This window comes from Botrytis byssoidea (assembly GCF_014898295.1).
Source record: "Botrytis byssoidea strain MUCL 94 chromosome Unknown BBYS_040, whole genome shotgun sequence".
Lineage (NCBI taxonomy): Eukaryota > Fungi > Ascomycota > Leotiomycetes > Helotiales > Sclerotiniaceae > Botrytis > Botrytis byssoidea.
The window spans coordinates 28,231-45,009 of record NW_024065881.1 but is presented as its reverse complement, the minus strand read 5'-3'; the positions used below and the strand labels follow the sequence as shown (position 1 = coordinate 45,009).

General features: G+C 31.0%; 3 protein-coding genes across 3 annotated transcripts; 1 reads left to right on the top strand and 2 right to left on the bottom strand.

The window, feature by feature from the left end:
- Nucleotides 1–262: 262 nt before the first annotated feature.
- Nucleotides 263–1,559, bottom strand: EAE97_011655 (uncharacterized protein; the record flags this gene model as incomplete). Its single annotated transcript, XM_038882170.1, has 3 exons — nt 263–403; nt 465–819; nt 1,219–1,559. 3 exons carry the CDS (start codon nt 1,557–1,559, stop codon nt 263–265), a joined length of 837 nt encoding a protein of 278 aa, XP_038726918.1.
- Nucleotides 1,560–5,377: 3,818 nt separating this feature from the next.
- Nucleotides 5,378–7,688, bottom strand: EAE97_011654 (uncharacterized protein; the record flags this gene model as incomplete). Its single annotated transcript, XM_038882169.1, has 3 exons — nt 5,378–5,903; nt 6,297–6,492; nt 7,340–7,688. 3 exons carry the CDS (start codon nt 7,686–7,688, stop codon nt 5,378–5,380), a joined length of 1,071 nt encoding a protein of 356 aa, XP_038726917.1.
- A 4,647-nt stretch (nt 7,689–12,335) lies between these two features.
- On the top strand, nt 12,336–14,771 carry EAE97_011653 (uncharacterized protein; the record flags this gene model as incomplete). The annotated part of the gene is made up of 7 exons (XM_038882168.1): nt 12,336–12,418; nt 12,480–12,493; nt 12,568–12,702; nt 12,781–13,081; nt 13,135–14,004; nt 14,065–14,479; nt 14,607–14,771. The coding sequence occupies 7 exons, from the start codon at nt 12,336–12,338 to the stop codon at nt 14,769–14,771; spliced, it is 1,983 nt and encodes a 660-aa protein (XP_038726916.1).
- Between the last annotated feature and the right edge of the window lie 2,008 nt (nt 14,772–16,779).

Sequence of the window (16,779 nt, the reverse complement as noted above, 5' to 3'; positions counted from 1 at the left end):
AAAAAATCGACATCCTTTCCGCATGACTTCCCACATGCCACACGATATCTTCATTAAGCTCAAAATTTTCACTCACAATCCACCTTGTATTTGGCTTATCTTCTCATTTAATACAACGACTCACAAGAACAACTCTCTACATTGCCAGTTCCATCGTATTTTGCCTGGTTGGGGAATCCAATATAGGACGCTGGTTTGCAACCGTCAAATCATCATTGAACTTAGTTGCGATGATACTATAAGGTGCAGTACCATTCTCAACTCATGTCATAAGAGCAAGAAGAACATCATGGCGGGGACCAGGATAGCCGGGTGTACTGTGGGCTGAGGTAATCAATGTAGCCGCCTGATTGGAGCATGCAAAGTACCAGCATTCATTGTAGAAAGAATTCCAGTGCAATGTCTGTAAGTGGGAGAAAAGTATCTTGCAAGTAAAATACGTAGAAATGGGGAGAAACCTACACCAGACCAGGCACTAAGAATAATCGGTAGAAATCATCAACTTCTATACCCATCGGGGCCAAAGTTCTTGTAACATGATCGTGGAAATACATATTGGCACCAGGAGCAACAGTTCCGTCAGCCAATCCTTGATAATTGAGTATTTGTCCACCACGATTATAGAAGGGCGGAAGATTGAAGTTGTTGGCTGATGAGTTTCCAGAATTCGTAGCATCGGCGTACTCGACGGTCTCGTAAGACAGATCGGTGGCGGCAAAGTTGGTATGTCCTAAAATGTTTTGCATGTACCACAATTGATTCGCGGAATTTGATGCGCTACTATCTCCTATATCCCCACTGGCCCAGGTCTCTTCACTCCTGTAGAGGATATGACTGAAAACGTAGGTTTGATTGACGTCGACCCAGCAGCAACTCCGTCATAATCTTCTTGTAACATTTCCAATTCCTTTAGAGATTAGCAACCTTCTGTTGAGCATCCGGTGTAGTAGCTGTACAAGGAAGCACTTCCATACCACTTTTCTGTGAGCATCTTACCAATCACGATCATCTCATGGTTTGCCCGCCATGCCCAGTTGGTGATAGACTCAAGGTTCTCAGCCCATGAACAGTACTCATATCAGAGTCAAGGTGACCAGTATCAGCTCCTACAGCTGTAAAGCCATATCTTATAACAGTGGCCTAATATTTATTAGAATGCACCAGTAATTGGAAGAAAGGAAGAGCGAGGTATGAAAGAACGACTCAAGATTAACTTACCACATCGATGTATTGATTCCCTGACAACTTTGGGCAGCTCCAAAGAATCTACTGTTCCACTTGGTAGGTAACATCAAAATGAAACTGAAATGAGTATTGACTTCAGTGGTGATGTTTAGATGAACGGCACAGTTTGCAGGCATGCCAGTTGGGACTTGGCGGCTGAAACTCGGTAGAATAAATGTGGAATCGTTAAAGTAAGCTACTGTAGATGATACTTGTCCAGCAGTTTCACTAGCAGCCAAAAACGACTGGAAATTTGGAATAGAGCAACTGAACGTCGAAGCTATGCTTGCCGCAGCAAGTGGTAGCATAGCTACGACCTGGTGTAGGAGCTTCATGATCGAGAGAAGTTTCTGCTTGAACCTCGCTGAAATTTTGTAAATGGAAAGAAGGCGAGAAGTTTCCAAGAATAAATGTACATTCTGCATACATTATATAGATAATTCGATTCTTCTTGCTAGACTCGACCAAGAGAATGAATTATTGCACTTGAGAGGATCTGTCAGACCACGAAATACGGGTATCTCGAGATAAGATACCATCATTGGACCGTTATTGGGGTCTCAAGCTCCTCTAGATCTTGTATAAGTAAGATTTACGCTTGATTATTGGTATCTGCATAGACGACCGCTTAGAGAAAAGCTTGACAATTCCTTGATGTGACTGATGTTACGGAGGTGAAATACAATTCTGGGACAAAAGATTCATAAATTTTGGTCAGCCTTCAGGTATAGAGTTACATATTGTTAATATCTTCGTGGTTTCATTATTCACCTGATCTCATTAGCCAATCCGAACACACTAAAACTCAAAGACTCGGTCAAATCAGGCGGTTGCTCTCCGCATTTCAGCTCCTGTTCATTATTCAATCCCGAATGCCGGTCGCGCTTTGTGAATTATCGCGCAGCAAATCTGATATTTCGGTCCCGAGAACATCAGTTTATAACTTTGAAAGGTAAATTTCATGCATTAACGAAGGTGACTCGTGGCTTCTCTGAGAAAAGTGACGTTCTGATACATCCAGATTATACACCCTTTGATAGTAGAATCTATGGCTAACAAAATGACCCCTTCATTAATTACAATAAAATCTTTATATCTTGATTGTGTTTTCAAAGAATCCTTTTTAAAGTATTTATAAGATTGATTTAAATCTTTGCATTTTATAAAACTTATTCTAATTAATAAAATTCTATTATAGGTATATATATAGTAGTAAGCGATCAGGAACCGATCCCTGATACTGTATCTTTTGAATAGATTGCGTGCGTGGCGTAGTAGTAAAGCTCACAACCTCCACCAGTGGGTGCACGGACTCACGGGACACTGAAGAGGGAAAGCATAATTTCACACCAAAAAGAGCTGTTTTGATAATTCAATTAAGATTTAAAATTTCTATAAATTTATTTGAAAATCAGAAATATAAATCTAAAGTATAATTATTATATATAATCTCAAAACAGAATTGAAAAATCTAATATTGATATTTTTATAAAAAAATATACAATTTCTTATTAAAAAATTTGATAAGAAAATATATTATTTATTTTTTGAGTTCAAATCTCAATTTATTTAAATTAATTTTAAATCAATTATTTTTTTATACTTAAAAAACAATATATTTCAATTTCAAAAGAGTTTTATAATAAATTAAATTTTAATGAAATTATCAAAATTACTTATTTTGGTATGAAATTGTACTTTCCTGTCACATTGTCCCGTGAGTCCGTGCACCCCCTGGTGCTCTATTGATTCCAATCACGTAATAAACTCTGATTAATTCGAAAATTTCGAAAATTGTCTAACGTAGTTTATCAGTGCGTGCACCATATCAGTACGTGCACTACTTATTTTATATACAAAATTCGTCTGTATATAACCGTGCACTTTCTTTAATTATAAATTAAAATTTCTGAAAATTTAACATAAAATACTTAATTATATATAAATTATAAAAATCTAATTAATTATAAGAAAAACTTAATTTATAAAGTAGTTATTATAGAAATAATTATTTTATAGTGAAAATCGTAACAATTTTCACTTTTTCTAAAATTTAATAGGAATATTTATATAAAAACTAGATTTCTAAGAATCCATTCTTATATAATTATTTAATATTCTTTTTTTTTCTAAAATAATAATTAGTTATTAAAATAAGAATATTAAAAAAGGCCTAATTTTGATATATTTTGAAATGATACACGTATTGATATAGTTCACGCACTAATAAACTACGTTAAAAGATTTTATCTGAAATAAATACTTTTAGATAGAAAAATCTATTTATATTAGAATCTAATCCTAACCCTATTTATTTAATATATTCTATATTCTATAATATAATAATAAGATTTCTAATTAAAAATTAAATCAAATGTAAAATGAATAATTCTCTTTTTATATTTTCAACTAATATCTTATATCTATCTTATAGCTTCTATACTCGTACTTCTTTTCCTCGTAGTTTCTATACTTATTTCTTTTATTCTTTTAATTCTCATATATATATCTTTCTATTTACCCTTTCTATAATTCTATTCAAAATCTTTAAGATTTTTCAGAAACTTTTTTCTCTTTTCTTTTAAAAAAACTTAATAATGAATAGATTATAAAAGAATTTGATTAAATCTATTATTAATAAAGTAATAATATTATTAATAACGAATAAACTATTAGTATTATAATATATTAAATAAAAATTTGTATGGGGATTTATTTTGAGTTTCTCTTTATTTCAAATATATCTCGTTTTATCTTTCTCTAGAATAAGAGAAGCTATATCTATACTTTGTATTTAGAGTAAATAAGAAAATAGTATTATTATAGGAGCTGCCTTTAGAATTATATGAAAATGTCTAGAAATCTTTTGAAATAGTTTAGATTAGATTTCAAATAGAAATTTAATAAGATTATAATTATAATATAAAACTAATGATTATCTTAAGTATTAAGCTTTATATTATAATGAAATCCATTTCTTTATATAAATCTTTATACTTTAATTGAATCGATTCAAATCGACTTTTCTTTATATAATTTTTATTCTTATAATCTAATAAAGCTATTGCTTATCTAATCTATATTTACTAGCTAATCTATAATCACTATATATCCTATACCTACTATAGAATAAATATCAACAAAAAATAGATATCTATCTTTTAATTACTATTTATTTATTCGGTTATTATTATCTTTAGTTACCCTTCAATTCTATTATCCCTTTAGTACTGTTTTCGTAGGTTTTAATACTAAGACTCTTAGAGGTAACGTTTTATAATAATAATAAGAATAATTATTATTATAATAATAGTAGAAGATCTAGTCAGTTTAGGCTTTAGGGACGAATCAAATATTTATATAAGAGTTGAATTGAAGTTAATTTATAAGAGCTAGGCTTATTTAAGATGAAATTGCTTACTTTTTCTAGATTTTCTTTAAAGAATATTCTAGGTTTATATAGTTTATAATGAGATTCTAGTATTTTCTATGCTTTTAAATAAGATTAATTTAAACCGAATCTTATAGAATCAATTCATATAATCAAAAGAAATTACAACCAATCAAATCTAATCAATTTAATAATAATCTTTTATATGCTTCCATTTGATTCCATTCCATTCTATTCCATTATAAATTAATTTGATAAGGGATATTATTATATAACTATATGATAATATAGTTTTATAATATAAAGTCATATTATACATATATTGGTTATCAAGATATCTCTTAATTAGTAAGATATTAATAAGTGATTTAGTGAACTTATTATAGATTTTCACAACTCAAACCCAACACAATTTCCCAGGATCAAGATCATCATCCCACTCATCACTACTTACACCCGCCAATATATACGAACTCCCAGTAGGATCATACTTCTTCTTAAGTTCCGCCAATTGATCGTAGTTTGTGCCAAAAAATCGTGTTTTCACTCAGTGTTAAAAGGATTACCCTCATTGATATATGCACCCATATCCGGTGCCCATTGTCTCCATAACGCTTCAGTATTCTGTTCCATCCATTCTGCCGCCTGAGAAAGCGATTCTTGGGTGTCAAAGTGTCATTCATCGTTGCACCGAATATGATAACATGTAAATATATCTCTCTCCAAATCGGGTTCAGCGAACCACGCATTTCTTTCGGAACATTAGCCGGGCCAGGTCCTACTTGTAAGCCAATTATCATGTGAGATCCACCCCCCACCCTGGCTTGCTAGCGCGCGTTGTAGATATGCAGCTACTTTTTCCATTGAGACATCAGAGAGTTGCGCGCGCCCAAGTAAATGAGTAGAAAGAAGAGGAACTTGTCCAGCTGGATCTTCGCCAGGGTCACCAGCATAGAAAATGTCGAGATAAGTAGGGTATACATCTGTGACTGTGTAATTAAGAGAGAGTGATCCATCAGAAATATCCTTCATTTTCTCAATTAAAGGGAAGATGACAGTGGCCATTTCAGGGGTACTGATTTTGTATCCGTAGAATGCTTGTGAGAAGTAAACACCAGGGGGTGCGGATCTTAAGCCGGAAAGAGCTCTCGCTGAACAGCCAGTAGCGGCAGTCATTGCGCCTGCGATACCAGTGTCCATTAGGTCTGGGATACTTTGGAATAAGATTGCCAGAGCATTCCAAGCTGCTATTGCAGTGCAGTGTAGGCAATAGTATACTACAATAAAACTGTGGTGCGTATTAGTATATTGATATTACAGTTAGTATATTTAGAAAGGAGGTTATATTACTCTTGTATATATCTAAAGAATACTAGTAATATACTGAAATACTGGGATCCAATATAAACTATCCATTCTATACCAAATTAGACTAGAAATAAGGGATCTTAACTCGATTTGGAATAAAAGATAGTATTTTATAATCTAACATAAATAGGAATATATATTTTACATTAAATTCCAATATTTCAGTATATTACTAATAATATCGAAAGTTTAAATAATATTGAACATCTTTAGTAGTATTGAATTCAATATTATATATATATATATTTCGAAAAAATCGATATGCATTACTAAACTAGCCTATATACGAAATACGGGAAATACTATTGCCTACACTGTTGTAGTGGTAGTATCGTTTTCAGAGCCGAGAGGAATCACCTCGAGATTTACAGCTACAAAAGAAGAGATTGCAGGATATGCTTGTAGAACGAATTCAGTCACGACGCCACATGTACCAGGACCGCCTCCTCGGGTGGCCCAGAGAAGGTCAGGATTCTGGTCCGCGTTCGCCGTCAAAATTTCGCCCGAGGCTGTAATAACAGTAGCTTGGTGGATTTGATCGGCACCAAGTCCGTATTGGCTTGAGAGAGGGCCGTGGCCACCTCATTGGAGATATCATCCTGGGCCGACAGTTATGGCATCACCTCCTCCGATCGACTTTCCAGCCTCATAGGCGACTGTGTAAATAAGTTCTAGATTGTTTCAACTCCCGGCAATCAGGACGTCTGCTGTAGAATTGGAGCCGGGTATGGTCCAAGAAGTATTAAATTCCCGTTTGAGGAAGTCGTGGGTCCATATTGAGAGGGAGTTGGCGCCGCTTGATCTGCAAGTTTAAATAAAGGTTAGATATTGTCTTTATTTTTTACTTGCTGTTTACTTTCTTGTAACATTGGATAAATCGGGAGATGGGAGAATCAGACCTTCCATTTAGATCGTGGCCAGTTTCTTTGATTATAATTCGAATATCTCTTTCCATCAGTATAGACAATAGTATCTCCCATAATCCATATACAGGTTAGTTTAATAATATATATATATATATATATTTTTGAAATATATATGTATATAATAAAGAATTTAATATCACTAAAGATATTCAATATTATTTGTTTATTCAATTCTACTAATAATATATTAAAATACCGGAATTCATTATAATATTTTCATTTTTATTTAGATTAGATTGAAATAAGGAATGGAGTTTTATTGTTTAATTTAGATAGTAATGAAAATATTATAATGAATTCCTGTATTTCAGTATATTGCTAATATTCTTTATATATATAAATATTTATAAGAGTAGTATAATCTCCTTTCTAAACGTACTAGTTGTAATATCAATATGCTAATATGCATCACAGTTTCACTATAGTATACTACTGTCTACACTGCTTTCCGTAGCCCATTCCATCGCTGTAGCAATTTGATCCTCGGTAGTGGCATTGACAACATAAATCGGAGGACCACCTATCTCACAGTCTTTACCAGCTTGATACCTCGGTACATCGGTAGGAAGCCAGGAGTTATTGGCATAGATAGGATAATCGATCCCTTCTGGTGTATTGGCTTGCGATGAGGCCAGAGCCCAATTATTTTGGACTGAAGAACAATTTTGAGTTGAGTCAAAAGGGTTTCCAGTGTAGCAAGAAGAGGCCGGCGGAAGAGTCTTGATGAGGGTTCCGGAGATAGATGTGTTAAGTGCTGTCAATCGGCGGAGGAAGGCCATGAGGTATCTGCAGGTGTGATTTTGCATGTCCGGGTCGAACTGGAATTGGTGGCAAGTATGAGTTTCGGGAGAAGTGAAAAATTTAGAATAATGAGTTGAGACGAGTGAGAGGGTAACACTTTGAATGATGCGTGATGACGGGTGAGTAGTATGGGTAGGAAAAACGACGAGTAGAAAGGAATGAAGAAATACATATAACAGCAGAAGTCATCGCACATACCAAGATGGAACGATGCAAATTATTCATTCGTCACTTTGAATAAGAGATCTGATTGGACCCGAAACCCGAGAAACATACTACCAGGCCATGCATATTAATCATTTTCATCTCTCTTTTCTTGAAAGGAGTCGGCCTTACTTTCATATAGATAAAAAGGAATACCCTGTGGTGGCAGAATCAATATTCGAGACGAAGAGAAATTCAATATAAATTCCCATACAAATTTTATATATATATATTACAAATTAATAATATATTCGTTAATAATAAAATACTTTATTCATTAATAACAAATTGAATCAGCACTTTTTGCAACCTATTTATTTTTGAATTTTAATAAAAGGAAAGAAAATAAGAACCTTAAAAGTCTTAGGGATTTAAAGATCTTCGAATATTAGAATAGAAAAGAAAACAAATGAAAAAGAATAAGTATAAGAGTTAGAGAAAGAGAAAGAAAAAGATAAATAAATATAAAAACTAATAGAAAAAGAAAAGCAAATATAAAACTAAAGGATAAATGTATGAACAAGAATATTCACTTCAAAGGAATGACTTCAATATAATGGCTACTGTATCAAAGGGATTAAGCGAATGCGAAAGAGACTAGCTCTTTCAGTAGTACCTATATAAGGCCTACTACTTTCCTACATAGCTAGCTCTTTAGATAGAATACAATTAGACATACAGGACCTACGAATACGTGGGTACTACGTCTTCCGTATCCTACTCGAACCAATAATAAATAAAAAGCTTTAATCGAAAACTTAAAAAAAAGAAGATCTTCTTTCTCATTACTACTTCCTTTCAACTTTTTCTTTAATCGAAAGCTTTATTATTATATTATATAGTATAGAGTATACTATATAGATAGAAATTTTGAATAATTCTAATATATATATATATCATTACGTGACTGAAACCAATAGAAGTTATAAGCTTTACTACTATTGATATGTTTTATAATTATTTCTAATTAATTATTCTTTTAATATGATATTGAATTTCTTTTAAAGATAACTTTTTAATATGTTTTAATAAGTATTTCAATTAAAATAAATTAATTATTTCGAAAATCTTTAATATACTAAATATCTCTTAATATAAGATTGTTTATAATAATTATTTTATATACACTATTAATAATATATATATAATTCACTATTTTAACTTTTTATAATATATTTTAATATATAATATTAATAAGATTTTTAATAGAATTAGTAAAGTAATAAGAAGCTTTTAAATCAAGAATTCATATATTATTTTGAATTTCAATATATATCACAATATGAGAATAAAGAAAGTTAATATATTCATTTATTATGATTATTTAAGCAAAATTATTATTATTAATCTTTTTATTTAAATATAAGGCTTCTTTAATCTTATTATATTTTCAATAAATATTTTGCTAATATTCTTTTTTCCTACAGAATTTATAAATATGAAATTCAGTTTTAGTAATTTTACTAAAATTCAATAAAGTTATATAATCTTTTTTAAATATATATTTTCTTTTATTTCTATAATATTTTCTATTTCTTTCTTAAACTCTCTTATTGCTTTTTCCTTTTATATTTTCTTATATAATATTAGCTATTACTAATTGATTTATAATATCCTAAGAAATCCTTTTGATTTGCTAAAAAGTATATAATATATTTTGAAGATTTATATTTATAAATATAATGAAATTATATTATATTTATTAAACTTCCATTTTCAGTAATATATTTAATAATTAAGTATATACCTTATTATTAGAAATAAATTATTATATTATAGATATATTATATTAATAATCGAAAAGTCGATTAAAAAAAACTTAAATAATTTCAGTTTTAGAATTGAATTATTTATAAATAAAAAGTTTTTAGATTTTTTGAATATATTATGGATTTATACTATTATTGAATAATAGAAGTTTTATTCAAATATCTATAAAATCATTTATATTAATTATAAATATAAATTAAAAGTGATATATAAAATCAAGTATAAATTAATAATAGAAAATATATTTCCTTTTCTTTTTCTTTATTCAATAATTTTGATATAATTGGTTTCAGATTCTACTTCTGTTTCTATATATATTTCTAATAACGTAGTTAATCACCGGATCGCTAATATTATTAAATCACTATTTTTTATATTATTCAATTATTTTAATTTCAATATACAATATTCCAATAAATTATTATAGAAATATTATTAAAAAAAACTCAAATTATTTTAGTTATTAAAGTTATTTGTAAATCTAAAAATCTATTAATTATTAAAACTATAGAAATCTATATAATATTTCGATTTATATTATATAATAAAATCAATAATTGAAGTAATCAAATAGAAATTCAAATAAATTATTTTAATTTTATAAAAATAGAAAAGAAAGTAATTATTGAATATATATTTGATATAAATATAAAAGGATTTCTATTTAAATTTAAAAATATAAAAAATATAATAAATTATATTTTTAAATTAAGGGATACAAAGTATATTAAAAAGTTTTGGGTATATCGATTTGTAAAGTATTATTTAAAATTAAAGATATATTTTAATTATATTTATGATTTTCAAAGAGTTTTTTATGAAGATTTTAAGTTTATTGAAAAGTAATTTTGATTGGTTTTGAATATATGAATGAAATATAGTATTCTTAATAGTAATTTCTATAATTTTGATAAAATAAGCTTTATAATAGGGATTATATATATTAATATAATTATTATTAATATTAAATGAAATAATAAAAGTAAGATAATATAATTAGATAATAGAGAATAGATTATAATGATTATATATAATAATCGAAAAGATGAAATTATATTCTTATTTTTAATAATTCAAGAATAGGTTTATTTTTCTAATTAGTATATCAAAATCGATTTTTTTATGAATTAGATTATTAAATTTATTTCTAATAGATGAATAAATAATAAAACAGATTTAAAATAATTAAAATATTTTAATAAATATATTCTAAATCGAAAAAAGAGTAAATATTAAATATTAGTATTAGATAAATATGAAAGCTATGAATTTATAGTTTTTTAATTATATTATAAAAAGAATAATATTATATATATATATTTATTATTGTATTCAAGTTATTTAATTTAATTATTTAATATTGATTATTTTAGTAATCTAAAATATTTATATAATATTCAAATTAATAAATTATTAAAATATATATTAATTATATTTTGAAGATTGAATTCTTTATAACTTTCAAAATTGTATATTAAAAATCAATTATTTTTTAAAATATAAAATTAGGGTTTTAAGGAGTAGGTTTAATATTATTTAATTCTAAAACTATTTTTTTGAAATTAGATATTCGAATTTATATATCTATTCCCTTTTTTTTCAATTTAGATTAATGGATTTCTCAAATCTTTTATAATTCAATCAAAATTCTTTTTTAATTAATATTAATCAAATCTTGAATAATTTATTATTAATTAAATTTCTTTATATTTATATTTGAAATTATATTAGTTCTAACTAAAGATATAAAGAAATTAGCTTATAAGAATACACTTTTGAATATAAAAAATTGTATACTTTGGGTAGTAAATAAGGTATTAAATAAATATCGATATATAAAAAAACTTAATTTTATTCAAAAAATATACTTATTAAATAAAAGACTCTTGATATATTATTTCAATAAAAGATTGATATTCAAATTTAATATAATAAACATCAAAAAAAGGAGGATTTTAATAAGAAAGTATTTTTTATTTGATATTATAATAAATACAGAAAGATAAAATATAATATAAAAATTTGTTAAAATAATAGAATAGATTTTAGATTATTAGATTTTTAATAATTTCAATTAATTGATTTAATTGTTATTGAATAATATAGATTTAAAGTAATTGAATAGTATAAAAAATAGCGATCTAGTAACATTGACGACCCGGTGATAAACCACGTTAGTAGATTATAATGTTAAGAAATTGATTAAGGAATAATTGAATATATACATAAACATTATAATAAAAGGAGATATGATTTAAATTAAATAAATAGGCAAATGATTAAGTATTAGATTAAAATTAAAATTATCATAACATTATATACTGATTAATCCCGGGCTCCTTTTTTTTTCTACGTGAAGTCAGTCTATCATATCCGCATCATTGTTTCCCCGCCCGAGCCCTGTTAGTTCGAACATTCCGAGTGCCGAAGACCCGGTTTCAGAGGGACTATATAATGGACCCTCTTCTACCCTTATCGCCCCATAGTGTTGCTTCTTCGTGTTTTCACAGCTCCTACACTCATTCACCATACTCGCTTTGACCATTTGCATCAGGTTGAATTGTTGAATAGATCAGCCTTTTGGATTGCTTATAATACCTGAACCGTTCACAACCAGACCCTTGCTCGCACCCGCCATTACTGATCTTACAATGACTGATAGCAGGTCACCCAGTTCTACTGGGGCATTGGACACTGAAACTGCTCCATATCGTGTATGTGACATCTGTCAAAGGTAAGTTGCCCCGAGCCTGCCAACAAGATCGCGAACCTCATTCTATTTGTCTCTCCTGCAGAAGGCGAAGAAAATGTAAGCAGTCCGAAGGATTCGGTCATAGCGGATCAATTGCGGACGGACCGAATTGGTGTCTCACATATCATTAGGCAATTTGGACAGGCCATCATGTTCGTTTTGCATAAGGAATGGTATGCAGTGTACATACAGTAGCCGAAAACAGAAGCCTGGCCCTCGCAAAGGTCGCGTCTCAACAACGACCGCTACTCTTATCTCGAAGCTTCGTATGTCGCTCTCCCATTTTTTCTAGCTCCGCTATAAGCAGGACATGACGATGTGCTGATCTAACCGGTGGCGCATAGAAAACCTCGAGTCTGTCCTGAAATCCCAGCAAGAGCAATTGGACCAGCGCACTCCAGCCCCGGGCACAATTGAGAAGAACTATGAGAACAACAACAACAATATATGCAGTTTCCGCGCCGACCTTTTGGACAATGAATCATATATCCCTGCCCTGGAGAGCACACTGGACCAGTGGCACAATAGTACAACGCTCTTGGGTGGTATCACCAATAACGACGTAACCTGTGGCGCAAGCGCTCTTCCATTGGAGATATACACGAAAAGAAACCATCTACATCAGACAGGGTTGCAACTTTATCTGCAAGTTTAGCGCGTATGCAGTACTGTGCTTGTTTCTAACAACGCATCCGTAGTCTCTCACTCTATTTCGACTATTTACAGCCGATAGTACCGCTATTTCGAGCCCGCCCCTTTTACGAAGATTACCATAACGGCAAAATAACCAAGGAACTCCTTGCTCCTATGTTCGCATTAGCGGCGCCGTTTTCCTCTGATCCAAGTATATCTGTACTGTCGCGTTTAGACTTCTGGCAGGACATGATGCTTGATCATGGGTCCAGCGGTAGTCCCCGAACAGCAGCATTGGCTGAAGTTCGAGTAGCTGTTCTGCGAGCCCTGTATGGTTATGCGCATTTCCAAGGTCGGCAAGCGTGGCAACAAATAGGAAATCTTACTCGGCTGGCTTGCGCTTATGGTTTGCATAAAGTCGATAGCCCAAGTAATAAAACGTTGATGTCTGAGGAAGACCGAGAAGAGAGACGTTATATCTGGTGGTCTGTTTCGAAGCTCGATACCCATTCCAATTGTATTGCATCAACTCCATTCTCGATCGATCCTGAAAACGTGTATACGTTCTTAGTCTCTACACCAGTGGAAGAATTCACCGCTGGAAGTACTTCGCCATCGGTTCGAGCAATTTTGAACACAGGGTCCGGTCGAGCGGAACAGGTGGTGCAAGCCATTCGTTCAAGTGGCACAAATGGCGGGCAAAATATTTACGTTATGTTTGAATACATGCTCCGAGAAGTATCAACGATCCGCAGAAGGCTGGTACTAAACCCAAACAGCCATATTCAAGACCGTCTCTTCGCATTCAGAAATTTGTGCTCACATATACGACTTGGCATGTCAACCTCGTACCTCCATCCATCTCGTAATCTAGTGCTCAACGAGGCTCCATTCGCACATTGCAAGAGGCTTGAATTACTACTACACTTCCATATGTAAGCTTTCCTCTTATTATAATAATTGGCGATAGCATGGTCTAATGATACCTGCAAAAGTGTCCAAATTACTGCCCATATTCCCACCCTAGACCATGAATCCCATTCCTTCTATGACCAACTATCCCAGAAAGCCGCAATGAAAGACTGGCAGATCTGCATCGCAGAATGCGAAGACATAGTTGGCGTCTTCCAGCACTGGGAACCCTCCTACTATCCGCGCACTGAGCCGACCGTGTGCTCCATCATCTGGGCTACGTGTTATCTCCTAGCTCTCCAAACAATGCACGTTGCGACCAGCGCCGACAAGAAGGTCCAGCTAGAGAATAATCTGGACTTGCTCTCAGCATCTCTCGAGCATTTTTCGAAGTACTGGCCCATCGCACGTGCTCAGCTCCGTGAGTCTACCCACCCCCACTCCCACCCCGCAGGACCAACCAAATGGCCATTTATGTATGATGCAGCAGGCACCGTGGTAAATCAGGAGCTGGCTTGCTGACGAATGAATGTGTAATTTTCTAGAATCGATCCAGAACTTCCGCTTCTGGATTATGCTACAGATCAGTTTTTCCGATCTCCTCGTTCTGATTGCGCGATTTCAGGTGCCGGTGGACCCAGATAGTGAAAACCCGACTGAGTTCAACCTGGACTCGATATTGGTGCAGGACCTGAAGTCTTATGACGTGATAGATGAAGACTCACTGGCGATAGCGCCGAATACTGGTCAAATAATGGATAGTGCGGCTGCTGTGTATAATATGCTGTAACAATCAATGAAAACTTTGTCATTAGAGAGTGTATAACCGAAGATCAATACGATAGCATTTTATAGCACCCTTTTAAAGCGCACCCTATCGTATTTACAGCCGTACTACGAGATAAGTAATACTACTGGCTACACCAATGAAAGTCAAAGTCGACGCAGGGATGTATGTAGATCTTGAAGATAAGCATCTAGAATAATCATAAACATATTAGTATTCTAGTATTAGTGGAAGACTGTTACTTTAGCTTTACGGTTAAATCGAATAAAGTATAAGAGTTGAATTAAAGTCAAATTATAAGAAAGAGCTTAAGTGAACTGAATTTGCTTAATTTTTCTAGGTTTTTTTTAAAGAATATTATAGGTTTATATAGTCTAGAATGAAATTCTAATGGTTTCTATACTTATAAATAAGATCGATTTAAATCGAATCCTATAGAATCATTTATTTTATAAAATGATAGTATAATGAATCGATTTAGTCTTTTATATAATTTCATCTTATTCTATTTTATTATGGATATATTCAATAAGAGATATAACAACGTGGTTCATTAGTACGTATACTCCTTTAAAATACATTAAAATTAATCTTTTCTCTAATATTTATATTTTAATAGTTGATTAATATTTCTTAAAAACGAAATAAAAATAAAAATATAAATAACCCTAAACCTATGAATAATTCTTTTATATTCCAAAAATAGTGAAAATTGTTACGATTTTCATTAAAAAACATTATTCTTATAATAACCACTATATAAAATAAAATTTCTGATTATTGATTAGAAATCTGTGTTATTTATATAGAGAATCATAATATTTGAATAAAAGAATTAAACTCTATCGATAAATAAAAAAAGTATATAATGACAGACAAAATAAATTTTATATAGAGAGATCAGAGGTCGAACGACAGGCAAGGCATTCGCGGGAGTCTTAGATACGAGTACTTGCGGAAGAGGCTTTCTTAAAGGGATTACTGGGACTGATTGTAGCATGCTCATAGGGTCGAATGGTGTTTTTCTATTTTACTTTCAGATGGCGATTAAGGTATTACGAACGTGACTTTGAACACGTGAGAAGCCTGAGGCTTAGGAGCATCATAGTACTGGAAAGCTTAGTGGCTGTCCGGAACCGTTCCTCAGAGGAGTCTTGTACCCAGTTAGGACCGATCTCAGCTTGGCTTTCCGCAAGCTGTAACGCATAAGCGGCCCTCTTACTATCACGTTCAGCAAATTAGTTTTAATTAGAGTTAGTTTGAATAACTTTTCCTTATCATATTGATTATATGAGCTCTAACATATTTATAGAATAAAACTTTAATGTTTTTTATAAATCTTAATATTGAAGTTAGACATAACGTGATTTATCATCGAGCGGACTACTTTATACGAGTAATACATTAAGATTAATCGTTTCTTAGTACTTAAATTTTGATAATCAACTACTATTTTTTTAAAAAAGAAAAAAGGTTTATTAATAAGAAAAAATAATTCATGAGAATATTTAGTTTTTCAAGGAAAATTTCTATTATATTTATAAAAAGTAAGAATTGTTACGATTTTCTTTATAAAGAAAACTATTTCTAGAATAACTATAAATTATTTTCCAATTTTCTCTTATAATTACTAGCAGCTCGTTTCAAGAGCTAGTCAGTCAAATAATCAAGTCATCTTATTGAATAATCAAATAAAATCTCTACTTTCATTTTCATTAAGAAACTTTAATTACTAATTAAATAATCTTAATAATCTTAATAAAATTCGAAAATTTTCGATCTTAAATTTTTATTTATTTCGCTTATTTAGCTGATAATTCATCTGAAATTTATTTATTAAATCATTAAAAAGAAAAATTCGTACGTACTCTAAATTTGATGTATCTAATTGTTCTTATAAATATTACTTATAATAAACCCAACGAGCATTTAAAGATCAACCTTAGAATTAAAAGCTATAAAGCTAAAAAGAGTATAGTATAAAGCTATGTATACGATCAACTTGAAGTTT